This window comes from Pelodiscus sinensis, chromosome 17 (genome assembly GCF_052426305.1).
Source record: "Pelodiscus sinensis isolate ZL-2025 chromosome 17, ASM5242630v1, whole genome shotgun sequence".
Lineage (NCBI taxonomy): Eukaryota > Metazoa > Chordata > Testudines > Trionychidae > Pelodiscus > Pelodiscus sinensis.
This window is the reverse complement of record NC_143068.1, coordinates 33,800,281-33,824,185: the sequence shown is the minus strand read 5'-3', so window position 1 is coordinate 33,824,185 and position 23,905 is coordinate 33,800,281. Positions and strand designations below refer to the sequence as shown.

Genomic DNA, 23,905 nt, shown 5'->3' with positions numbered 1-23,905 from the left:
TGGACACCGACCCACCGTGTTCTGCATGGAGCCCGCGTGGGCCGGCCAGCTCCGGGCCGGGGCAGGGTGCCTTGCCAAAAACTTGGCACGCTACAAAGAAAGGTCCTATCCTGGCTCATCTCCTAGGGGCAGGCAGAGCAGCCTGGGAGCATTTGCGGCCAGCCCCTCCCCGGAGCACCTCCCCTGGCAGGGCGCCTGGTCACAGACGTAACAGGCGTGTGATATGAAAGAGAAACCAGGCTGCTGCCGCAGGGGACGGCCGCCTCTCCTTCCGCCGATTCACTTTGCTCTTGCCTTGACCCCTGATGGAAACCAGGGCCCTGAGCGCTCCGGGCTCTTGTGAATCCCTCCCAACACAACTCTGGGCAAAAGCCGGGGGGCTTGCCCTGGCGTGCTGCCAGATTGCAAGCCGGGGCTGCCACGTCTAGAAGCCCGCGTCCCCCCCCCCGGGGCATCCGTGTTCAAGCCAGGCGGACTCAGGCTGGAGCAGGCGCAGAGAAGGGCTCGCAGGACGGTCAGGGGATGGGGGGGGGGGGCTGCCCTCTGAGCAGAGACGAGAGAGCTTGGCTTGATTCACCTAGCAGGGGATCTGCCGGCCCCCTACAGCTACATCGGGGCTACCCCCCAGGAGGAAGGGCCACGTTGGCACAAGAACAACCAGGCTCAACTGGCCAGGAGCGAATTTTAGCCACCGATGTCCTAATGTAGTGCCAGAAACGTGGGTGGATTTGCTCCAGTTGGCCGGCTCGCCGTGGGGCCAGCACAGCTAACAGGAGAGAGTAGGATCCGTGATGCTGGCTGGGAGCGAAACTCAGGGCTCCGGTGGGTTTGCCCCGCGGCAATGGAAAGTCATTAGAAAGGGAAATTAGACGGGGGCGGGGCAGAATATGCCTGCTCTGACTCACCTGCAGCTGCTCTGTGCAGCTCCAGGTGGCCTTTGGAGTCAGGCCTCCGGGTCACCTTATACTCAGCCTGCTTCTCAGTATAACACCCCGGTGCACACCCGTCACTCATCATGTGAAGAAGTGGGCTGTGCCCACAAAAGTGCACGATGCTGTCGATATTCTTTGTGAGTGTCTGAGCCCTACTCTGCACCGGGGAGTTAGTCCAACATAACCCCCCTTCTCTCGAAATAGCAAGCGGCGCGTCCGCATGGCCAAGCCCGTGGTTTCAAAATAAGGGGCTGCTTATTTCAAAATCCTATCTCCTGCTTTCCTCCTGCTAATTTTGAACTAGTTCTTTCGACAGAGGGGCCGTGTGGGCGCGCCGCCGCCGCTCTTTCGAAATGACGACTCCCCCGAGCGGTTCGAAGCGATGACGCGCCAGTCGTGCTGGGGCTCGAAGGCGAGGCAGCGCGTCCACTTAAGGGAGCCTGCCTCCGACGCATTTCGTGGCTTCCCTGCCGGGTGGACACGCTAGTTCGAAAGAGTTATTTTGGGAGTTATTCCTTTGAAATGATTTCCTAGTGTAGACATGCCCCATGGGGCTACAGTGCCACTCGTCCTTCTTCACGTTATTTTAAGTTACAGGCTCTGCCAGCTGCCCCTCTGAGACCCGTCCCTGGTTCACGTGGGGGCTGGTGTGCGTGGCCTGTCACACATGGTGACAGGCAGGGTGAGTAGGGGTGCAGGGCGGGGACAGGCTGGCGCACTCCCGCCAGGGGCTCAAGACCACTGGCCAGGTGACCGTTGCAGACTCGCGGGCTCCACTTTGGGCTGGTGATTGGCACGGCGGCGAGGGGGGCGCAATCAGGCTAATCCAAAGTGAACCAGGAGACCTTGCAGGCACCATCTGCATGCACCAGGACGTGTGAGCGCCCGCAGCTGCCTCACACGGTCCCTGCCCTCACCGCCCTCTGCTTTGGGAGATCCGTGGGCAGGGCCGACGTATCCATTAGGCCATTCGGCACAGTGCCTAGGGCCCACGATGCTTTTAGGGGCCCACGAAAATGTTTTAATTTCTGTCTCAAATCAGAAGGAAAAAACTGAACTTTTAGGGTGGAAGACAATGTTTTAATTTTTTTCTCACATCAGAAAAAAAGGAAACTTTTAGGGCCCACGAAAATCTCTTACATTTTGCCTAAAACAGAAAAGAAATAAAATGTTGACGTATTTAAAGTGAGATCAAAAATCATTTTTAGTATTGATATTATTATGGTGGGAGGTGCCCACGAAGACAAAAGTGCCTAGGGCCCACGAAAGTCATAATGCGGCCCTGATCCGGGGCGGGGCTGGCCCACAACATTTTGGCACCTGGCCCACATGCTGGCACCGGAGGCGGGGAGCTCAAATGACGTCCCCTGGCCCCCTCGCTTGGGCCAAAACTTGAAAAGGTCTCAATTGCGCCTCCTTCCTGTTCTGCTCCCCTCGTGGGGGCTCTCCTGCCTACCTCTGCGCCAGCAGCGGACACAATTTTCTACACTCTGGGTCCAAGTGGCGCCCCCCACAATCTGGCTCCGCCTCGGTTCGCCCCATGGCGAGGCCGGCGTGTGCCGGGGGCAGAGACCAGTCCGCCCGGCTGCCTCGCCAACAGCAGCAGGAGGCTGGGCAAGAGGGACTCGGAGCGGGGGAGGGGAGCGTTCACACTTAGACTCGCTCTGCACAGGGGCCGGTCCCAGTGCAGGGGGAGGGGCAGCTCTGGGGGCACCGTGTGGGTCACTAGGCGGCTGATCTGCCACATGAAGGGCAGGGCTCTGCCTCTCCCTTCCCCCCGCACAGAGGTTTGGCTCTGGGCTTGCTGTGCCAGATCCCCAAAGGCAGGCCGGGCCGGGGAGGTCCAAGCCCAGCAGCCGGCCGGGGAGGGGGGCAGTGCCCGTGTAACCCTGCTGTAATCCGGCGGCGGGTCTGAGTAATCCGGCGCGGCGTGGCGTGGCGCAGTTCCGCTCGGCCGGGGTATTGCAAGCGCCCAGCGCCCGGTGTCATCATGGAAGGGAAAGCAAAGGGGCGGGCCTCGGGCGGGGATGTTGCAATCCGGAGTGAGTTCGGCATCAGCCGGCGCGGGAGAGGGCAGCCGGAGGGAGAGGAGAGCGGCAGGAAGATCGGCCCCGGCTGACGTGCCAGCCTGCCCCGGCGCCAGCCCCGCGCGTAAAGCCGCGGAGCCCGGCGGCAGCCCCCCGGCCGGGGCCAGGACCCCCGGCGCAGAGCCGCCCGGGACCATGGAGAACCGGGGCGTCTGAGACTCCGGGGGCAGGACCCTCCGGGATCCCCGGACCCGGCCTGCGGCGGGATCGCTCCGTCCCCGCCCGAAGGTACAAAGCGGGGCGCGGGGCGCGGGGCGCGCTCGGGTTCCAGCCCGACTCGGGCGCTGCGGGGCTGGGGCGGAGTCGCCCTGGCCGGCCGGCCGGGATCGGAGCCGGCAGGGCCGGGCGGGCGCTGGAGGCTGCAGGGTCCCGGGAGCGGGCAGCGCGCACGGGTAGGAGCGGGGGTCTGGCGGGGAAGGGCCCCCCATTGCCAGCCGGTGCCGGGAACGGTAACTAAGCGGCAGCCGGGCACTGCCCAGCGGGACGGGGGAGCGATCGGCCGGGCCGCCCTCTAGAGCAGGCAGGGCTCTGTGCAGGCAGCGGGGGGCTCACGGCTGGGGGGGCGCCCCCCATCGCCAGACACCCATTCACCGCTATTGTTACACCGCCAGACCCCCTCCCTGTCATGCCGCTGACACACACCGGGACTCACCCCCCTCCCTGGCCAACCCCCCCCCCCACACCCCTAGGCCGAGAGACACTGGCATGTGCCCCCTCCCATCACTGTGTTACATGGTGACACACCCCCATGGCGCTGGCACACCCGTGCACTCACCACGGGGACCCTGTGAGACACACGTGCGCTCACTGTTGTGACACAAGGGAGAGACACGGCCATGACACACTCTCCCCATTATTACACTGTGAGGCAGTGTCATTACATCAGCAGCTGTGAATGCGCGACATCCTCAGACATGCCCCCCGGCGCAGCCTGGCTGGAGCCTTTGCCACTCTGGACAGGATGGCAGGGGGTGGCCGGTCGCTCCCCCGCGCAGACCCGCCGGCTGGGGAGACACTCGCGCTTAGCATAGGCCTGTCTTCCAGTCGGGGTTGTCACTGTAGTTCGTGAGGCCTGAGTTCCTCGCTCTGGGTGCCACAGACCTGCCCAGGGAGCAGAAGCATCTGATCAAAACTGAATGTTTAAGACTGTAAAATTGGAAATCAAGAGCTAAATATAGCACATCTGGAGAGTTCTCCGCAAACATCCACTCCATGTGCAGCAGCTGGCAAAAGAGCAAACAACGTTGGGAATCATTCAAAAGGGGATAGAGAATAGGACAGAATATCTCCTTGCCTCTGTATAAATCCATGGTAGCCCACATCTGGGAAAGGTTCAGAAAAGGGCAACAGAAATGATGAAGGGTTTGGAATGGCTGCCATTTGAGGGGAGATTAAAAAGACCTGGACTTTTCAGCTCAGAAAAGAGGAGGCTGGGGGGGAGAGGACAGAGGTCTAATAAAATCATGACGGGTGTGGAGAGAGACACTAAGGACAAGTTATTTACTTGTTCCCATAAGAACTAGGGGTCAACCATTGACATGAATAGGTAGCATGTTTAAAGCAAACAAAAGGAAGTTTTTCTTCATGCAGCACACAACCTGTGGAACTCCTCGCCAGAGGAGGTTGTGAAGACCAGGACTTTAACAGGGTTCAAAAAAGAGCTAGATAAATTCATGGAGGTTAGGTCCCTCAATGGCTATTAGCCAGGCTGGATAGGAATGGTGTCCTTAACCTGTTTGAGAGGCTGGAAATGGGTGTCAGGGGAGGGATCACTGGATTATTCCCTGTTCTGTTCCCTCCCCCGGGGCACCTGGGGCCACTGGGCAGACAGGACACTCGTCTGGATGGGTCATTGGTCTGACCCAGCCTGGCTGCGTACGTATGTTCCCATGGCACGTGGCCACTCCACCCAGGTCTCCCCGGCCAGGCGCTGGGTGCTCTCAGCACGCTGGGAAAGAGCTGTGCTCCTAGAGCGTCGTGGGGGCAGCACAGAGCAGGGGCCTCCCAGGTTCTCTCTCTAAGTGGCTAGCTTTGCGCTGCAACCGCTTCATCTTCTTGTGCTGCAGATGAGCCTGAACGTCCAGGTGATCCCTGCGGTGTCTCCGCTGAGGAAGAAGCGGCTGGACTTCGAGGACCCCCCTGACTCGGAGGCCCCGAAGCCCAAGCGCCCCCGGTTGAGTCCGGTGTCAGGGCTCACGCCATGCCTGCAGCCCCTCGCCCGGTCCCCGTGTGCTGCGGACCAGGACTCCACAGTCCTGCAGATTGGCCCGTACATCCTTCTGGAGCCCCAGGACGGGGGCCGCTCCTACAGGGCGGTGCACAGGCCCACGGAGACGGAGTACAGCTGCAAGGTACAGTGGGGTGATGGGGCCTGGCCTTGCTCCCCCGGAGCAGGACATCAGAGCCTGACGCTACGGAGAGTACGGGCCGGGGGGGCAGGCTGTGGGATCCGGGTCGCTTTGGGGGAATGCTGCTGAGAGCCCCCTGGGGACTCCTGCACAGCAGTTTGCCCTGCACCAGCCTCCCGGGCAACAGCCCGTTTTGACTGGCAAAGGGGGCTAGTGGCCCTCGGGGGCCCCACGGGCTCTGGCTGCAGAGAATGGCATTGGCAAGGGGGCGGCCACAGCTGTCCCTGCCCCCCCCCCCCCAGTATCAGCTCCACCTTCCAACCTGTGGGGCATGGGAAAGGACTGGGCGTCTGCGAGCGGCCCGGATGGGGAGACGCCAGACCCATCCCTCCCTTTGCCTTGCTCTGCCTGAGCAGTGCTGCCCCCTGGTGGTTACATGGGGAGGTTTAGGACCCCTCCAGGCACCTGGCTGGCGAGAGCACCAGCCTGTCCCCTAGCCCAGTGGTCCCCAACGCGGTGCCTGCGGGTGCCATGGCACCTGCCTAGTGACCAGGGCCTGCCTGAGCCATTCTTGCACTCCAGGCACCCGGCGCATACGTGGCCCCCACCCCGGGCACGCAGCGCGTGCACAGTGCCGCCCCCGGGCGCCTGGCAGCCCCAAAGGGGCACTGCCCTAGCCTCTCTCTCGGGTGATCGTCCTCATGCCCGGCCTTGCTCCTCTTCCAGGTGTATCCAGCAAGGAGTTACCCAGAGCTGACAGCCCCGTACGGGCGCCTCCCGCCTCACCCCAACGTGGCTCAGGTAGCCGAGGTGATCCAGGGGGACCAGCACGTCTACGTCTTCTTCCAGCCCGGGCGCGGGGACATGCACAACTACGTGCGCCACCGCAAGCGCCTGCCCGAGAGGGAGGCCGCCGTGCTCTTCCGGCAGATGGCCGAGGCACTCGCCCACTGCCACGACCACGGGCTCGTCCTCCGGGACCTCAAACTCCGCAAGTTCGTCTTCGTGGACGAGGAGAGGTGAGGGCTGGTGGCAGCGGGGGGGGGGGGGGGGTCAAGGGCCGTGTTCCTCGTCGACCCGATGGCCACGCAGAGCCTGGCCGACGCTCTGGGCTGGGCTCTCTGTGTGGGGCCAGTGGCCTGGCTGTGACACGGGTCTGACCCCAGGAAAGGCAGGGGAAGAGCCAGCCAGCCCCATCAGCGCAAGTGGAGGGCGGGGTTCCTGGGCCCAGAAGCAGCTTCATTTTACTGCAAACCTGCTTCTCCAGCTAGGCTGAGCCCTCGCGCCCCCTGCACGCACTGCAGATGCCTCGTGTTTAGTGTCCACACGGCCACCGATGGCAGCGAGCGACAGGCCCGACAGCAGAGCTCGGTGGCGTTCTGGCTTCAGTTCTGGTTCGGAACACAAGAACGGCCACACTGGGTCAGCCCAAAGGTCCATCCAGTGCCAGGTGTCCCAGAGGGAGTGAACAGAACAGGGAATCATCCAGTGATCCCTCCCCTGTCGCCCATTTCCAGCACCTGACAGAGGCTAGGGACACCGTTCCCATCCTGCTTGGCCTCCAGAATGTATCGAGCTCTCTTTTGAACCCTGTTAAGGGCCTAGTCTTCACCACATCCTCTGGCAGGGAGTTCCACAGGTTGACCATGCACTGCGTGACGAAAAACTTCCTTTTGTTTGTTTTAAACCTGCTGCCTGTTCGTTTCACTTGGTGGCCAGTGTTCTCTCTAAGCGGGGCTGCAGCACAGCTTCACTGGCCATTAGTTAGCCCCACCCACTCAGTCAGCTGGGTGCAGAGCCCTGAGCCTCTGGCAGGGCGGGGCTCATTCATCACCTGTGAAGCTGGGCTGTCCCCCATCGTAGAAGGAACGCTGTGGGTGACCCCCAGTTCTTATGTGGCAGGCACAAGTAAATAACTTTTCCTTAGTCACTTTCTCCCCACTCATCATGATTTTATCAACCTCTATCCGATCCCCCGAGTCTCCTCTTTTCCAAGCTGAAAAGTCCCCATCAAGTCCTTGCCTAGCTCCCAGAGATCTGCTCGTGCAGCCGGGAAGGGATGCGATTGGGTTCTTCCTGAGCTGCCGGCTACCAGGGCTTGGCTCAGATGCCTCCTCCCAGGGCGCCTCACTCCAGTCCCCATCTCACTCCAGTCCCCATAGTTACCAAGTTAGTTTCCTGCCTCCTTTTACGGGGCGGTGGCTTTGTCTTGTGGCCAGAGCTGCTGTGTGGGAGCCAAGAGTCTCTGAGCGGCCTCCCTCTCCCGGCTGGGCCGCAGCAGCCCTCGGCATGCGACTACCTGGCGCTTTCCCTCTCTCTCTGCAGGACCACGCTGGTGCTGGAGAACCTGGAGGACTCCTGGCTCCTGAGCGGCCCCGATGACTCTCTGTCGGACAAGCACGGCTGCCCGGCCTATGTGGGCCCAGAGATCCTGAGCGCCAAGAACTCTTACTCGGGGAAGGCGGCGGATATGTGGAGCCTGGGCGTGGTGCTGTACACGATGCTGGTGGGGCGCTACCCCTTCCTGGACACTGAGCCAGCCACGCTCTTCAGCAAGATCCGCCGGGGGCTCTTCTCCATCCCGGAGGGCCTCTCGCCCCAGGCCAGGTGCCTGATCCGGTGCCTTCTGCGCAAGAACCCGTCCGAGAGGCTGACGGCCCGGGAGATCCTGCTCCACCCCTGGCTAGCGAGTGGCGCCGCCTCCGAGGACTCGTGCACAAACGCTTCGGGGGAGCGGGGGCTGGAGCAAGTTGTGCCAGACACCTGGAGCCAGAGGGACGAGGAGGAGGAGGACGACGACCCGCACGGCTAGGCAGTCATAGGATCCCCATGGATGCATCGGCACAGGGCCCTCCATGCCCCAGGCGAGCCGGGCTGGTGCCAGCCTGGCTGATGCCAGCCTGGCTGATGGGGGTAGCTGCTCTGATCCGGATAACACTGTGGCTCTCAGTCCCAGCAGGGCCTGGAGCCAGGACTTACAAACCTACGTGCCTTTGGGGGGTGGGAGGGAGGGGGGAGAGCTGTGGCTGTCCAGGTGCGTGTGAATCCTGCAGAGCAGGAAGGTGCCTTAGTCTCTGGACCTGATTCAGGGCGGATGGGAGCCAGCCCCCAACGTGCCTGGTCTGGGACTCCCACGTACTCGTGCCAAAGAACTTGTGCAAACTCTGATCACCAGCAACACCCTCGCAGGACGGTGCCTTTCTCGGCCCCGGGCAGGGAAGCGAGGCCCCGACCTCGGCTTCATTCAGGCCCTGCCATCTCGGGGTTCGGCGCTGTCTGTGCAGGAGCAGGATGGTGCCGAGGGGGCTGAGCAGGGATACCAGCCTCCTGGAGCGGGGCCGCCTGCGGGGCAGAGCGTTGGAGGAGCTCCCTGGTTGGGCCTGGCCTGGGACCCACAACCGGGGATGTGGGGCGGGGAGGGTAGAAACACTAAGGGGCCGCCAGCTGCCCTCTGCTGGGCAGAGGGGGATGCAGCTGGGTGGGAGCAAGGATGGCGGAGGGTGCAGGAAGAGGGTTTCCATGGTCACATCAAAGCCAAGCCTGAGAGCTGAATGCAGCCTGTGTGGTGCCACCTTCCCCTGGTACCCCAGCTGGACTACAAGTCCCAGCATGCCGTGCTCTCCCTGGAGCAGCACGGGAGGGGCAGAGGATGCTGGGACGGGGCACTGCCCGCAGTCCACCAGGGGGTGGGGGAGGAGGGCAGAGAGCGACTGGGTGGGTGGGGGGTGCTAGGCAGCCTTTGCACTATGGTGCCATGCAGCCTCGTCCCCCCTTCCTCCCCAGTCTCGTGCTGTGACTGCAGCAGGCCACTGGCTCTGCTCTCGCTCCTCCCAAGCCCCTGGGCCGCCCGCCCTCCACTCCGGCAGCCCACAAGCACTGTGCCGCCCGCATCTCAGGGAGCTGTGAGGCTGCTGGTTTCGGGGGCACGGCTGGCATGCACAGAATGGACCTGCCTGCTCCCCCGGCTCAGCCTGACTGGGCACCTGCCACCCTTCGGGCACAGGCCCGGGGCCCCGCCTCTCCCCGAGCCGTGTGGCGACACTACAGAGCCCAGACCAGCTCCTTTTGTACCCAGCACCCTGTACCTGGTGTCCTGCCCTCTGACAAATAAAAGGTTCTGTTGGCTGCTCGCTTGGAACTTCTGTGGCCCGGCTGCCGCCGAGCTGGGCTCTGGTTTGGCTTCGCAAAGGCTCCCTGATCCACGTGGGCCCAGCCCGGGCAGTTCAAGGGGATTTACACAAAGCGGTCCAGGACTTGGCTCCAGATTCAGTCCTCCACGTGGCCGGGATCCAAATTCCTTGTAGCTGCTCAGAAAAGAGGCCTGGCCCTCATTGTGAACGGGTCAGTAACAGCAGCTGCTCCATGAATGGCGGGGGAAGCAAACAAGACATTTGATTGCAAGTAGAAAGGGAGTGAGAAAACTACTGCAAATGCTGTAACGTGACCTCCTCTCCACGCATAGCCTGTTGAGATCGGATCACCCACCTCTGTGTTGCACACGCTTGGGTTAGGCACATGCAGAGCTTCTAGGGAAGGGCAGCAGGTGACCAGAAAAGTTTTCTAGGGGAGGAGAAATTAGGACCGTCGTATTTGACAGAGGAATTCAGGAAGAAAGAAAATCTCCAGTAATGCCCCAATGGGCATGAAAAGTGGATGCTTCTCTTTCTCCTCTAGTCGGGCCCCTCAGTAGCAGGGTCAGCCGAATAAACACACTTCAAAGCACTAAATGTTAAAAGCTGTGTAGGATTAGCAGGTGGAACTCACTGCTACCGGACGTTACAGAGTCCAAGGGGTTCTCCGGCCTGGAAGAGGGATGAAACATTGTACTGACAACAGGAATGGCTGTCCCAAAAGGGTTATCGACCCTTGGCTTACAGGCATGTCATGCCAGAGCGGAGAGAGAAACTTCCCCCGGGCTAGAGCAGGCTCAGGGGTAAGCTGACACCTTCCTTGGGCAGTGCGGCCTGGCTGCTGCTGCAGAAGGAACCCGTAACACGGCACGCCTCGTTGCCACCGCCTCCTGCTGGACGCTTTGGGAAGTAGCTTCTCAGTGCTGAGGGCCCCCTTTCGGCTGGTGTCTCAGCCGCTGTTACCTGATTTTCCTCCACTGCGTTAGGACCCACGTCCCTCCCACATGGTGGCATCCTCCCCTCTGGGTACCGCCCTGCCGCAAGACCCCCACACTATGAGGTCCTCCCCCTGTGGGAACCCTCAGCTCCCTAGACCCACCTTGCCTCAGTGACCCCCTGCCAGTCGTCAGCTAGCCCCTGCCTCAGGCAAACTGCATCTGAAATGGCTGCTCAGCATGGGCAAGGGTGTGGACCTGCCTCCTTGACTGCCTCCCTGCAGCACTAGGACCCTCCCGCCTTGCAGCCTGGGAGTTCACCTGGCCAGAGCTCCCCAGCCCTGCCTGCCTTTCCCCAGCCCTGCTCTGGCTCAGGAAACCTCCAGCTTCCCTAGCAGCCAAATCCTGCTGCTCCCTAGCAAGTGGGAATGAAGGGCCTCAGGAGCCCTTATTTATACAGCCCCAGCTGGGCCCTAATTGGCTAATACCTGCCCCCGCCCTCTCTCAGGCCTTAAAGGGACAGTGCGGGGCAGCTGCCCATCACAGGACCCCGTGGGCCATTGTCCTGCTCCGGTGGCAATCCGGTGCTCCTAGGACGAGAGACCATGGTCCTTCCATTGTCCACCTGTGGAGCAGCAACCAAGCCAGCTGATCTCTGCCCCACAGAGCCAGGAGAGGAGTGTTTCCCCTCCCCCATCCCTGCAGGGGAGACACCCCCCCCCCTCCTGCCGACACCAGGCTCCACTGCTCCAGCGCCATGGCCTGTCTCCCTCCATCCCGGGAGGAGCTGGTTCTGGGCCCAGGCGTCGGGGGGCACAGGGGGTGTCCAGAGGGCCGTGGAAATGAAATCAGCTGCAGCTTCGCCCTGGAGAGTGGGTTTTCCCCAGCCCGGGGCATGGAGCGCCCTCAATGCCTCCCCCATCCCCGGGGGAGGAGCGGGCTGGGAAAGCTGCAGAAGGGGATTAGCAGTCCTGGGGCCCTCCGAGCTGCTGGGACACGGGCAGGCTGAGGTGCTGGGGTGAGCCGCACTGAGCGCCGGGGAGAGGGGCCTTCCCGAGCCACGTCGGGGCTGCCGAGAGCGGGGCTGGGACGCGGGAGGGTGGGCCGTGAGCCGGGCTGAGCGGGAAGGGGCAGCCGGGACAGCAAGGCGGCCAGAGCCTCGGCACCGGTGTGGGTGTGCCGGCCCCTCGCCCGGCCTGGGGCACAAGGCAGCCCCGCTGTCCCGCTTCTCCCCCCTCCCGCTAGCAGTCAGCCCCCCCCATAGCCCCAGCCCTACCAGCAGGCAGCGTGGGCTGGCTACTCGCACCCCTGGCACCAAGACTCACTCAGGGCTCCTGCCCCGCCCGTCCCTTCTCCTCAGGGGGCCGCGCCGGGCAAGGGGGAGAAGTCCTGACGCGGGGCCCGCGGAGAGCTCCTCAGGTCCAGCCCCGGCCTGCGGCAGGACCCAGTCGCCCTAGGCCCGCCCTGCCGGGGGGTTGTCCAGCCTGTCCCTGACGCCCTGCCAGGAGAGTGTCCACAACCCCTGGAAAGCCTGTTCCGGGGCCTCACGGCTCCGAGCGTCCGCGAGCTTCTCCCGCCGCCGCCCTGGCTGCCCCCTCAGCCTGGGGCTGCTTGTCCCGCCTTGAGGGCACCCGGAGAGCAAGTGAGCGCAGTCCTCTCTCGGGCAGCCCGCCACCCTCATGTCGGCCCCTGGCCCCAAGCCTGCACGTGCCCCGTTTATTGCCCCGTCCCCAGAGCCGCGGGGCTGGGGCCCTGCCGGCAGTTCGGCTGCTCCCCTTTGGACTCCTCCATCCTTCCTAAGGCGCAGGCCTGGGCCCCCGGCGCCAGCCGCGGCCTCGCCTGGGCAGAGCACAGGAGGGTGGCCCCCCGGGGAAGGGTCCCCCCCAGAGAGAGCTCGGCCTTTTCCATGGCTCCCCCGTGGGCACTGGGGGTCCAGCTCCTTCCCCGCAGGGCCCCCCCCCCGGGCCCCGTTTTGTAGCAGGGCGTCGTGATTTCGCCGTCCTCCGTGTCCGCGCCGGCCTGCGTCTGACGAAGGCTCCACGCACGGCAGCCCTGGGGCTGGGTGGCTCCGCGGCGCTCCCTGGGCCTCCCCCAGGCCTGTCCCGGCCTGCCTCAGCTCCCCACCGAGCCTGGCACGGCGCCTCCCCGTCGCGGCGTCAAAGCCCAGGCGGGCCCTTCCGGGGGCGGTGGCGGGGATCCCCGCGGGGCTCGGGGGTCGGGCTCCGCCGCCGGTGGGGGGGCAGCGCCCAGCGATTCGGCTCAGCCCGGGGCAGCGGCACTTTCGCTTTCTCTGTCCTCGCCGCGGCTGCTTTGGGTCTGTTCCTGTTGCTCCCCGCCCTGCCCCGTTCCAGGGCCTCCGCTCCACTTCCTCCTCGCTCGGCTCCGGCGCTCGCTTTTCACTGCGGCCCTCCGCGGGGCCTGACCCCTGGCCAGCCGCCAGGCTCCGGAATCTGGCCCCCCGGGCGCAGGGCTCCGGCGGGAGGTAAGCGAGCTGGGCGGGCGGGCCGGGGCCGGCCTTTGCTCTCCAGCCTGGCGAGGGGGGGGGTGCCCACGGGGCTCCCTGCTGGCGAGTTCCTCTTCCTGCCGGGGTGGGCTGGGGGAGCCCTGCCCGAAGGCTCGGCGGAGCGGCCGCCTGGCAGGAATTCAGAGCGGAGCCGGCGGTGGGGGGGGAGCAGCGTGCGGGGAGTGCAGCTTCCCTCTCCCCCGGGGGGGGCTGGGCTCGGCCGCTGCTGGGCCTGCCGGCGCTCACCCGGGGGGCTGGCAAGCGTGGCAGGGGCTGGGAGGGCAGCGGGGCTGAGTTTGGTCCCCGGGGCGGCTCTGCACGGTGACGGAGCCTGCACCCCCCGGGCGGGCCCTACCCTGACCCCGCAGCCTGCCCCCGGGACGGGCTCTGGGAGCCGGGGGCTCCGGGCACCGCCGGGTGGGCCAGGGCGGGCGCAGGGCGCACAGGGCAGGGCGCCGGCGGCTGGGAAGGGAGGGTGCAGCCCTGGTCGTTTGCCCTGGCCATTTCTAGCCCAGCTCGGAGGCCGGGCCGCTGCCTTTGGGGGCAGCTGGTGCCGCTGCGCTCGGCTGGCTGGGCTCTGGGGTCCTTGACGGGCTTCTGTTTGCTTGCCACAGCCCCGGGACTCTGCTGCCATGGGGACAAAATTCACGGAGGAGGCGACGAAGACAGGTGGGGGCCCTGGTGTGTGTGTGGGGGGAACGGCCAGGCCGGCGGGCCGAGACCGTCTCTCATGGTGCCATACACCCCGGCTGGTGGGGGGGGGACCCCGCTTTCCAATAGGCCGATCCCCCCATCCCACCGGGCCAGGGGACGAGCCGCGCCTGCTGCAGGACCCGGCGGGGGAGGGGCACCCGGGTGGGGGGAGGGGAGCCCACGGTTCTGCAGGGCAGCGTCGTTTGTGGGGGCCTCTCTTAATTGTGGCCTAAGTCTAACGATTAAGAGTCCTCCCCGGTGATTAGCCGGGGGCAGCAAGCGGCACCTTGGAACGGCCCCCCCCCCCTTCCCCGGGTGCCCCGTGGCCCTGCCAGGCCCTCGACGGGGCCGGTGGCTCTTGGCGCAGGCCCAGAGCCGGCCCAGCCAGCCTGTTCCTTGTGTGCAGCGGAGCAGCTGGCCCTGGCGCTGGCGGAAGCCATCGAGGGCGGGGACAAGGCGCTGGCGCTGCAGAGCGCGGGCCGGCTGGCCGAGCTGCGGGCGCCCCTGAGCGTGCAGGTGAAGCAGGAGGCCTACCCCAAGAAGGAAATCAGGTGAGCGCGGAAAGACCGTCCCCGTGTTCCCCTTGCACACCGCTGCCTGGGGGCCCAGGCTAGCCGATTTTGTGGGCTCCAGCCCTCAAGGGGGTGGGAGGGGGGCTGGCGCCAGCATGGGCTCCCCAATGATGGGGGGGCGCCAGGCTTTAGGGGCCGGGTTCAGGTAAGCCGGGGGCCGTAGCCTCCCCGCTCCTGCTTTAAAGCTGCATTAGGCCTGCTCCGAGCGACTCAGGCCTGCAGGGAGCAGGAGGTGGGGGGGGGGGGGGGGGGGGGGGGGGGGGGGGGGGGGGGGGGGGGGGGGGGGGGGGGGGGGGGGGGGGGGGGGGGGTGCAGCCGCCCCCTCCCCAGCAGCGACGGGCTCCCCATTTGCAGTTCTTGGGTCTCCCTGCTGCGCCTTGGCTCCTTCGCTCTCCAGTCGGGCACGGCGGTGTCAGGGGTAAGCCGGCCTGGAGGGGACCCCAATGGCCCCCCGGCAGACACAAAGGACTTAGGACCGGCGGGTGCCCCTTTCGCACGGATCTCCCTGGATCTAAGCCCCTTGTTGGCTCGGTGGCGGCGTGGAACCATGGGGCGGCTCCAGCCCTGGGCTGGGCAGAGAGGACCAAGGCGACGGCTTTTCCCTTCCCAGCGCCTTGCCTGGCCCAGCCTGGCCACCGGGAGGAGGCAGTTGGGGACCCACAAGCAGCGACAGGGGTTAAGCAGGCGCACGAGAGCTGGCAACCGAGGCAGGCGGCACCAGGACCACGGGGCTGGCAGCAAGGACACGCCAGCCACTCACGGCCTCTCTCCTTTCCACTTGCAGGTTGTGGGTGGGAGTGGAGGACGCCCACATGACCACAGTCCCCATCCACCTGAAAGTCAGTCCGCACATGACGCTGGCGTCCCTGAAGGACATGGTACGGGCCCGTGGGCGGGACCGGGGCACTCACAGCACCCGGCAGGCTGAGACCCTGCGACCTCGCACGGGGGCCTGAGCGTGAGCAAGGCAGCCTCACGTGTCACCACCACGTGCGAGTGCAGAAGGCGCCTGGCCCCCAAGGAGGCGGGTCCAGGCTGAGGAAGGGGGCTCCCGGGAGCAGCTGGTCTCTCTCCGCACCCCAGTCAGGAGCTGCTCCAGCGGCGCTGGAACCCTTGGCTCTTTGCCTCCCATGCGGCTGGGATGCTGTCAAGGCTGCAGCCCTATGCCAGACACGTGGCTGGTGCGCACGGGGGTATACGAGCATGTGATCACCGCCCGGGGGGCAGGTAAAAGCTGCCTTGTGGGCGGGTGGCGGACTATCCCTCGTGGTACTGCCGCCTGCCTGCCAGTCCCACTGGGCTGCCCTGTGCTCTGCGTGGCTTGTGCGGCGTGATCGGCCGACTCCCAGCCAGGGCACCTATTCCCCATGGGCGCCAGCGTAAGGTCACTGAGCGAGTGCCCTGAGCAGCACCCGGGTGCCAGCCGGTTCTGAGCGAGACCCTGGCTGGTGCCGAGCGATGCGCCCTCCGGTTCCGAGCGAGGCGCCGTCCGGTTCCGAGCCAGGCGCCGTCCGGTTCCGAGCCAGGCGCCGTCTGGTTCCGAGCCAGGCGCCGGCCGGTTCCGAGCGAGGCGCTGGCCGGTTCCGAGCGAGGCGCCGTCCGGTTCCGAGCGAGGCGCCGTCCAGTTCCGAGCCAGGCGCTGGCCGGTTCTGAGCGAGGCGCCGTCCGGTTCCGAGCCAGGCGCCGTCCGGTTCCGAGCCAGGCGCCGTCCGGTTCCGAGCGAGGCGCCGGCCGGTTCCGAGCGAGGCGCCGTCCGGTTCCGAGCGAGGCGCCGTCCGGTTCCGAGCGAGGCGCTGGCCGGTTCCGAGCGAGGCGCCGTCCGGTTCCGAGCCAGGCGCTGGCCGGTTATGAGCGAGGCGCCGTCCGGTTCCGAGCCAGGCGCCGTCCGGTTCCGAGCCAGGCGCTGGCCGGTTACGAGCGAGGCGCCGTCCGGTTCCGAGCGAGGCGCCGTCCGGTTCCGAGCGAGGCGCTGGCCGGTTCCGAGCGAGGCGCCGTCCAGTTCCGAGCCAGGCGCTGGCCGGTTCTGAGCGAGGCGCCGTCCGGTTCCGAGCCAGGCGCTGGCCGGTTCTGAGCGAGGCGCCGTCCGGTTCCGAGCCAGGCACTGGCCGGTTCTGAGCGAGGCGCTGGCTGGTTCCGAGCGAGGCGCTGGCCGGTTCCGAGTGAGATGCCGGCCGGTTCCGAGTGAGATGCCGGCCGGTTCCGAGTGAGATGCAGGCCGGTTCCGAGTGAGATGCCGGCCGGTTCCGAGTGAGATGCAGGCCGGTTCCGAGTGAGATGCAGGCCGGTTCCGAGCGAGATGCAGGCCGGTTCCGAGTGAGATGCCGGCCGGTTCCGAGCGAGATGCCGGCCGGTTCCGAGTGAGATGCAGGCTGTCCCTTTGTGTCGCTGGCCCAGGTATTCCTCCTCTACGGCTTCCCGCCCAGCGTTCAGCAGTGGGTGGTGGGCAAGAGGCTGCCCAGGGACCAGGAGACGCTGCACTCCAACGGCATCCAGCGCGACGGCGACACGGCCTACCTCTACCTCCGCACCGCCAAGGAGGCCGGGCTCAGCAAAGAGGCTTCCCAGAGGCAGCACGAGCGCCGAGTCCTGGCGGGTGAGTGGGGAGCGGCCGTGGGACCCGGAAGGCAGAGTCCATAGAACCATAGAACTGGAAGAGACCTCAGAAGGTCAAGTCCAGCCCCCTGCTCTAGGCAGGACCAATTCCAACTAAATCAACCCGGCCAGGGCTTTGTCAAGCCGAGACTGAAACACCCCTAGGGATGGAGATTCCACCCCCTCCCTATGGAACCCAGCCCAGCGCTTCCCCACCCGCCTAGGGAAATCGTTTTTCCTAATATCCAACCTGGACCTCTCCCACCACAACTTGAGCCCATTGCTCCTTGTTCTGCCACCTGCCACCACTGAGAACAGCCTCTCTCCATCCTCTCTGGAACCCCCCTTCAGGGAGTTGAAGGCTGCTCTCAAATCCCCCCTCACTCTTCGCTTCTGCAGACTAAACAGACCCAACTCCCTCAGCCTCTCCTCGTAGGTCATGTGCTCCAGCCCCCTAATCATTTTGGTTGCCCTCCGCTGGACCCTCTCCAATGCGTCCGCATCCTTTTTGTAGTGGGGGGCCCAGAACTGGACACAGTACTCCAGATGTGGCCTCACCAGAGCCGAATAAAGGGGAATGATGACATCTCTGGATCTGCTGGCCATGCGCCTCCTAATGCCCCCTAATATGCCATTAGCCCTCTTGGCTACAAGGGCCCAGCGCTGGGGACGCAGAGGGAGGCGCTGGCTTTGCAGCTGTGGGCTCGAGAGGAGACGTCCCACACAGGACGAGGCAAGAGGCAGGCCCTGAAATCCGGGGCTGCCGCGAGTGTTGGCTCGGGGCCTGCGGGAGCCGCCCGGAGACCCACCTCCTGTAGCGTCTCCCTCCCTCTAGAGCTGGGCTTCGGAGACATCACCCTGCAGCCTCGCGGGGGCCAGGACCTGGTGGACTCGGCGCTCGGGGGGACGCACGACAGCCTGGACCTGGGGGAGCAGAGCCACGAGCTCTTGCAGAAGGAAGACGCCCCTCCACCGCAACCACCCAAGGTAAGGGAGCCCCCGATGCAGGGCCCTGCCCCCCGGCCCGGTTCTTTCACTTCCCCGGTCTCCCGGCTCTCTCTCTAGGTCGGCTGGGTCTGTCCCAGCTGCACCTACCTCAACAAGCCTACCCGGCCCGGCTGCGAGATCTGCTGCAAGGAGCGGCCGGAGGGCTACACGGTGCCCGCGGCGTACCAGCCCGACGCCGAGGAGCTGGCCAGGATGCGGAAGGAGGAGGAAGCCACGTGGCAGTACGAGCAGGTGGGAGGCCGGGGCGGGGAGGGCCCCCGCGGGCTGAGCCTGCCTCGTGCACTGGCCCCGAGGGGCAAGCAATCGCTGGCTCCATGGGGCGGTCCCACGGGGCCTCTCTCGACACAGGGGCCCCCGCACAGACTGGCCAGGAGGCAGGGACGGGGGATCCTGGCTCTCCCCCTCTCTCGATGCCCGGCTGCCCGGGGGCGGTTCCAGGCGAAGCTCTGCTGGGCGGCGCCGGTTCTCCGCCAGGACGAAGGGGCGGGGCTCCCCGCGGCGCGAGCACTCAGCTGTGCAGCGGCGCCGGCGGCAGACACCCGGGCTGTGTCTCGACCGCGTCGCTTTTCCGGAAAAGGGATGCAAATTAGACACATCGCAATTGCAAATGAAGCGGGGATTTAAATCCCCCCCATCCCGCTTCATTTGCATAAACGTGGCTGCCGCTTTTTTCCGGCTTGGAGCTTTGCTGGAAAAAAGCGCCAGTCTAGACGCGGATCTTTCGGAAAATAAAGCCTTTTCCGGAAGATCCCTTATCCCTCTTACAATGAGGCGCTTTTTTCCGGCAAAGCTCCGAGCTTTAAATCCCCGCTTCGTTTGCAATTGCCATGTGTCTAATTTGCATCCCTGTTACGGAAAAGGGGATGCAGTCTAGACACAGCCCCGGCCTGCACCTGGGCGGGCCAGGGAGAGCCACCCTGGCCAGGAGGGAGAGGCCCCCCCTCGCTTGGGCTGGGTGCACGTGGGTCTTGTCTCCAGCACTGGGGCTGTAGCCCTGCCCCGGAGCCAGAAGACTCTAGTCTCCGGGCTCCTTCGTGCCACCCAGGGGCCTGCCCCAGCTGGGCCCTGCCGCTGCCCCTGGCAACAGGCAGCCTGCGCAGGGCAGGGGCCCTTGGGGGTGGCTCCAGCTTTAAGGAGACGCGTGGGGCAGGCTCCACGGGGCTGGGAGGCTTCGCTGTCATAGCGCCAGACCCTGCGGCCTCGCTAGCTCCTGCCTGGGAGCCTCTGGCATGGCGGGGGGGCAGGCACCGGGCTGGCGTAAGGCCTGGGCTGCTACCCTCCCTCCAGGCCCAGCCCGGCTGGGCCCTGCCCCTGCGCCCCCCTCTGCAGGCTGCTGGGGCGGGGAGAGGCCAGCAAGGGTCAAGGTGGGGGGCAGGCGAGTGCCCCCCCCTGCTCCAGCCCCCCTGAGACTGGCGGTTCCTGCCCAGGTGAAGGAGCGGCGGAAGAGGGAGAACTACCAGCACCTCCTGGAGCTGGACGGGCAGAGCCTGGTGCCCACCAAGGAAGTGGTCGAATGTCCCATCTGCTTCGTGACCCTGCAGCCCGGGGAGGGCGTGACCCTCCGGGAGTGTCTGCACAGCTTCTGCAGGTGGGTCAGCCCCGGGCCCGGCCCTTCGCCCCCCCCCAGCCAGGAGCCCAGCCCCCCAGCCTCCCCCCAGCTGGGAGCCCCGGCCCCTCGCCCGCCCCCGCCAGGAGCCCAGCCCCCCAACCCGCCCCCAGCTGGGAGCCCCGGCCCCTCGCCCCCCCCAGCCAGGAGCCCAGCCCCCCAACCCGCCCCCAGCTGGGAGCCCCGGCCCCTCGCCCCTCGCCCCCCCCCAGCCAGGAGCCCAGCCCCCCAACCCGCCCCCAGCTGGGAGCCCCTGCCCCTCGCCCCCCCCCCAGCCAGGAGTCCAGCCCCCCAACCTGCCCCCAGCTGGGAGCCCCGGCCCCTCGCCCCCCCCCCCCCAGCCAGGAGCCCAGCCCCCCAACCCGCCCCCAGCTGGGAGCCCCACTTCCTCACCCTCCAGCTGGGAGCCTGGCCCCTCCCCCCTCGCTCTCCTGCCCTCCAACCTCTGCCCGGGAGCCTGTCCCTTCCCCCCACTCTCCAGCCCGGGCCCCTCGCCCCCCCCCACCCTTCGCCTGGGAGTTCCAGCCCCTCGCCCCCCTGCCCTCCACCCGCCGCCCTCTGCCCAGCCCCTCACCTGCCCGTCCAGCCTGCACTCAGGAACCCCGGCCCCCCCCGCTGCCACCAGGCAGGGCCCCCTCCGACAGCTCCCCCCAAGGGGCGTCTGCTGCCTGGGAGCGGAGCGGAGCTGGGGAAGGCGCCCCCCTGTGGCCAACGATGGGGAGCAGCCGGGAACCAGCCGGGCTGGGGGCTGGCCAGGCCTGGGCTAGCAAGACCCAGAGGGGATCCGGGGCCTGCCAGAGGGGAGCCACTGGTGGCTTCACACCGGCCCCGCGTGGGTGAAACCGGGACGGGACGGTGGCTGGGTGCTGACCGGCCCCCCCGCCCTATCCCCGTGGCCAAGGCCTCCGCCCTCCTCGTTACCCCCCACTGCCGGGGCTTTCGCTGCAGCCGCGAGCCCCCAGGCAGAGTGACGGGCAGGCAGGCACCAGCCGGCGGCGTCCCTGGAGCAGCGGGCAGCTTGCGTCCGTGCCGGCCCCAGGCCCGGGAGGCAGCGCTGGCTGGCTCTGAAGGAGCGGTGCGGGAGCTGGCTGCGGGGTGCCAGGGATGGACCGGTCCGTCCCGCGTGGGGTGCCAGTGGCTGCCTGCGCCCTGGAAGCCCCTCTGGGCCTGCCCCAGGAGAGGCCCCGGGGTCCCAGGCCTGCCAGTGGGTGGAATCCCCCCCTTCCCTCGGCGCTGCCCAGCCTGGGCCCGAGCGGCCCGTCCCGCTCCGCCTGCAAGCAGCTTGCCCAGGGCTGGCGCCCCTCTCACGCTGGCTCCCCACAGGGAGTGTCTGAAGGGGACGATCCTGAACAGCCCGGAGCCGGAGGTGCCCTGCCCGTACATCGACCAGAAGTACTCCTGCACGGGCCAGCTGCTGGAGCGGGAGATCAAAGCGGTACGGGCCTGGGGCGGGGCAGGAGGGGCAGAGCCGGGGCGGCGTGGGGGCCGGGAGGAGGCTGGGCTGTTCCCACGGTTGCCGCCGGGGACGGGCGCGTCTGGGCTCACGGGCGCGCCGGGTCCCTTGCGCAGCTCCTGAGCTCTGCCGAGTACCAGCGCTTCCTGGACGTGAGCGTCTCCATCGCCGAGAACCGCAGCCAGAGCAGCTACCACTGCCAGACCACGGACTGCCGGGGCTGGTGCTTCTTCGAGGACGACGTCAACGAGTTTGCCTGCCCCGTGTGCGGACGGGTGAACTGCCTGCTCTGCAAGGTGAGCGCCCGCCGGACGGGGGAGACGCCGCCAGGCCACCGCCGGGCGCGGGCAGCTGCAGGGTCCAGAGCCGGGCCCCGGCGGGGGGGGGGGGGGGGGGACCAGTCTTAAAGCAGCTGGTGGCCTCTGAGCCGTGAGTGGCGCCCCTGGAGCTGCCCAGGGCTTTAACGAGCCCCAAAGGGGGAGGCGCCGCCCCTGAAGCAGCAGCCCTAGAGCCAGGGGTCCCAGGGTGGCTGCTTGGCCCCGGGGCCTTTCCCTGGAGCAGCTGAGTGCAAAGGACTCTCCCCAGAGGTTGCTAGTCGGGGCAGCGTGAAACCAGCCGTGGCGGAGCCCTGCTGGGAGACCCCCGCTCAGCGCCCCAGCCCCCTCCTGGAGCCGGCCCCGGCCCCATCGCCCTGCCCCACCCCAGAGGCGTGGGCTGCGTCCGCTGGCCCTGCCCTGCCGGGCGTGGGGTACCCAGGTCCCACTCCAGCTCCGTGACCTAGGTCCCCAGGGGACACTCGCTGTAGCGGGGAGGAGGGGCTGCGAGCCGGGACCTGCCCTGGCCCTGGGCCTGGGCGCTCGGTGCGGCAGGGGCAGCAGCCGTGGGGATGCGCGTCCAGGCCGTGGCGCCTGCTGTGTGGCATGTGGCCGGGCGGCGGGAGCTAACCGGGTGCTCTCCCCAGGCCATCCACGAGAACATGAACTGCAAGGAGTATCAGGACGACCTCAGGCTCCGGGCGCAGAACGACCAGGCTGCCAGGCAGACCACGGAGATGCTGATGGTAGGAGCCCACAGGCCGAGGGGCGCCAGGCCTGGGGGGAGGGGCGGCAGGTTAGCCCTGTGGGCATGGCCGGGCCGGGCCTGGTGATGTCGCGTGACCATTCCCAGCCCTCTGCTTTAGGAAGGGGGCTGGTCAGATTGTGGGGTGGGAGATGGGGACGCTCGGGGGAAGCGAGTGCACCGCTCAGCGCCCGCACGGCTCCGCTCCTGGGTGCTTTGCTCCGCCGGGGATCCGAACGGCCGGGGCGCTGGTCCAAAGCGAGGGGGAAGCGGCTGCCGAGACAGGGTAAAGCTGCCAGCCAGCTGAGTCTGAGCGCGGGGCAGCCGGATGCTAGCCCCAGCAGCTGGGACGGGTAGGCAACATTGCTGGGATCTGGGCGAGGGGGGGATGGGAAACCCGGGCCTTCGTCTGCCCGGGGCAGATGTCACTGTCCCGACTCCTTCCAGACGATGGTCCAGAGAGGGGAGGCCATGTACTGTCCCACCTGTAAGATCGTTGTCCAGAAGAAGGACGGCTGCGACTGGATCCGCTGCACCGTCTGCCACACGGAGATCTGCTGGGTGACCAAGGGCCCGCGCTGGGGGCCGGCGGTAGGTTTGGAGCAGGGACCCACGCGTGCGGCTGTAGGCCCCACCTGGGGACCCCAGCTCCTCTGCGGAGCTGCTTGGCTCAGAGTTTAAAACACCTGCCCACCACGAGCCCCTGTGGCCCCATCTTCTCATGTCAGCAGGCAGCCCAGCCCATGTGCGGCAAGGCTGTTCACTCTGAACCCTACTGACTGCAGCTGACTTGGGCTGCAGGAGCCAGGGCTGTCCCCGCTCACAGCTCAGCTGGCTGCAGGGAGGGGGGTTAACTCCAGCGCTTCCCCCATGATGTTTTCCTGCCTGTCCCACCTCACAAAGGGGAGGAAAACAAGATTCCACCCCAGAACTTCAGTGTCAAGAACCTCCTCGGCTGCCGGCTGCCAGCTGCCCAAAACAGCCCGGCCAGCATCTGGCCCACGGCCTGGCCTGCCTGCCTCGCTCCCATCTGCCTCCTTCCCTCCCTGCGGCTGCCTCATCTCTGCTCTGCTCTCCCAGGGCTCGGGCGACACCAGCGGCGGCTGCCGCTGCAGGCTGAACGGCGTCCCATGCCACCCCCACTGCCAGAACTGCCACTGAGCACGCGGGAGCCAAGAGGAACCGGCCGCGCCCCATGTAGCCCCCACTAGGGGGCACTTGGAATGACGCCTGCAGCAGACCCTGGCCCTGCTCCGCCTGCACCTTCCCTGCCAGGGGCCAGGCTCCTGGACCCCCCCCCGGCCCTGGGGCAGGCCAGTGGCTCAGCAGCCAAGGGGCCAACGGCACATTCCTGTTTCTGGATGGGAGGTTGAGCGACTCGGACCCGAGTGTCCTGGGAGGGCAGGGGGGAGCCCATCTCAGGAGCGGCGCCTTTCATCGCTGTCGGCGGCAGCTGCGCAGAAAGGAGGGGACTGGGCTGGCAGCGGACTGGGAACATTCAAGGGAGGGGCAGGTAGCTTGGTAGCCCGCAGGGTGAGAGAGTCCTGCCCCCCCCCCCCCGCCCCAGGAAACACTGCCCCCGCCTGCAGGGCAGCATCGCAGCCAGACCCACGCTGCCAGCCGCGGTGAAAAGGTGTCTGGTGCCCTGCATCTCCCAGTGGCCAAGCAAAGAAAAGGGGCAGCCCCCCGCAGAGGGGAGTGGGGTGGCCACGCCAGGCCTGCCCCCTGCAGCTCAGAGGCACGTCTCAGTCGGCTGGCACAGAGGTGGGTGCCCTGGCGGGCACTGGGAACCCGCCGGGCCGTGGTTGGGGTGGGGTTGGTTCTGAGCAGGCAGCTTTCGTGGCCCCCGCCCCCACCTGGATTAACAATAAAGGGCTGCAGCTTGGATTTGAAGTGTGTGGATCCACCCACGGGTGCTGTGCCTGCTTCCGGAGGGACAGCCTGCCCGGGCCGTTCCCAGCCCACAATGGCCGTTGTGCCAATTCCC

General features: G+C 66.6%; 2 protein-coding genes across 3 annotated transcripts; both read left to right on the top strand.

Annotated features, from left to right (window-relative positions):
* The first annotated feature begins 2,761 nt into the window (after positions 1–2,761).
* Positions 2,762–9,497, top strand: TRIB3 (tribbles pseudokinase 3). Its single transcript, XM_075900889.2, has 4 exons — positions 2,762–3,247; positions 5,086–5,370; positions 6,094–6,386; positions 7,693–9,497. Exons 2-4 carry the CDS (start codon positions 5,086–5,088, stop codon positions 8,177–8,179), a joined length of 1,065 nt encoding a protein of 354 aa, XP_075757004.2. The 5' UTR covers positions 2,762–3,247; the 3' UTR covers positions 8,180–9,497.
* Positions 9,498–12,773: 3,276 nt separating this feature from the next.
* RBCK1 (RANBP2-type and C3HC4-type zinc finger containing 1) lies at positions 12,774–23,805 on the top strand. 2 transcript variants are annotated; one of them, XM_075900883.2, is made up of 13 exons: positions 12,774–12,914; positions 13,550–13,604; positions 14,035–14,179; positions 14,985–15,078; positions 16,595–16,793; positions 17,628–17,779; positions 17,858–18,031; positions 19,228–19,388; positions 20,730–20,841; positions 20,976–21,155; positions 21,821–21,919; positions 22,366–22,509; positions 22,999–23,805. In XM_075900883.2, the coding sequence occupies exons 2-13, from the start codon at positions 13,568–13,570 to the stop codon at positions 23,077–23,079; spliced, it is 1,578 nt and encodes a 525-aa protein (XP_075756998.2). In that variant the 5' UTR covers positions 12,774–12,914; positions 13,550–13,567; the 3' UTR covers positions 23,080–23,805. The 2 variants fall into 2 exon arrangements, with proteins under 2 accessions (XP_075756998.2, XP_075756999.2); XM_075900884.2 differs by lacking the exon at positions 12,774–12,914 and adding an exon at positions 13,074–13,092.
* Positions 23,806–23,905: the final 100 nt, after the last annotated feature.

Excerpts from the sequence above, each read along its gene's own strand:
- TRIB3 (XM_075900889.2), top strand. The coding sequence starts at position 5,086 with ATGAGCCTGAACGTCCAGGTGATCCCTGCGGTGTCTCCGCTGAGGAAG. Across the intron at positions 5,371-6,093 it reads AGACGGAGTACAGCTGCAAG|GTGTATCCAGCAAGGAGTTA; the intron begins GTACAGTGGGGT and ends CTCCTCTTCCAG. Across the intron at positions 6,387-7,692 it reads GTCTTCGTGGACGAGGAGAG|GACCACGCTGGTGCTGGAGA; the intron begins GTGAGGGCTGGT and ends CTCTCTCTGCAG.
- RBCK1 (XM_075900883.2), top strand. The coding sequence starts at position 13,568 with ATGGGGACAAAATTCACGGAGGAGGCGACGAAGACAG. Across the intron at positions 17,780-17,857 it reads CTCCACCGCAACCACCCAAG|GTCGGCTGGGTCTGTCCCAG; the intron begins GTAAGGGAGCCC and ends CTCTCTCTCTAG. Across the intron at positions 21,920-22,365 it reads AGACCACGGAGATGCTGATG|ACGATGGTCCAGAGAGGGGA; the intron begins GTAGGAGCCCAC and ends GACTCCTTCCAG.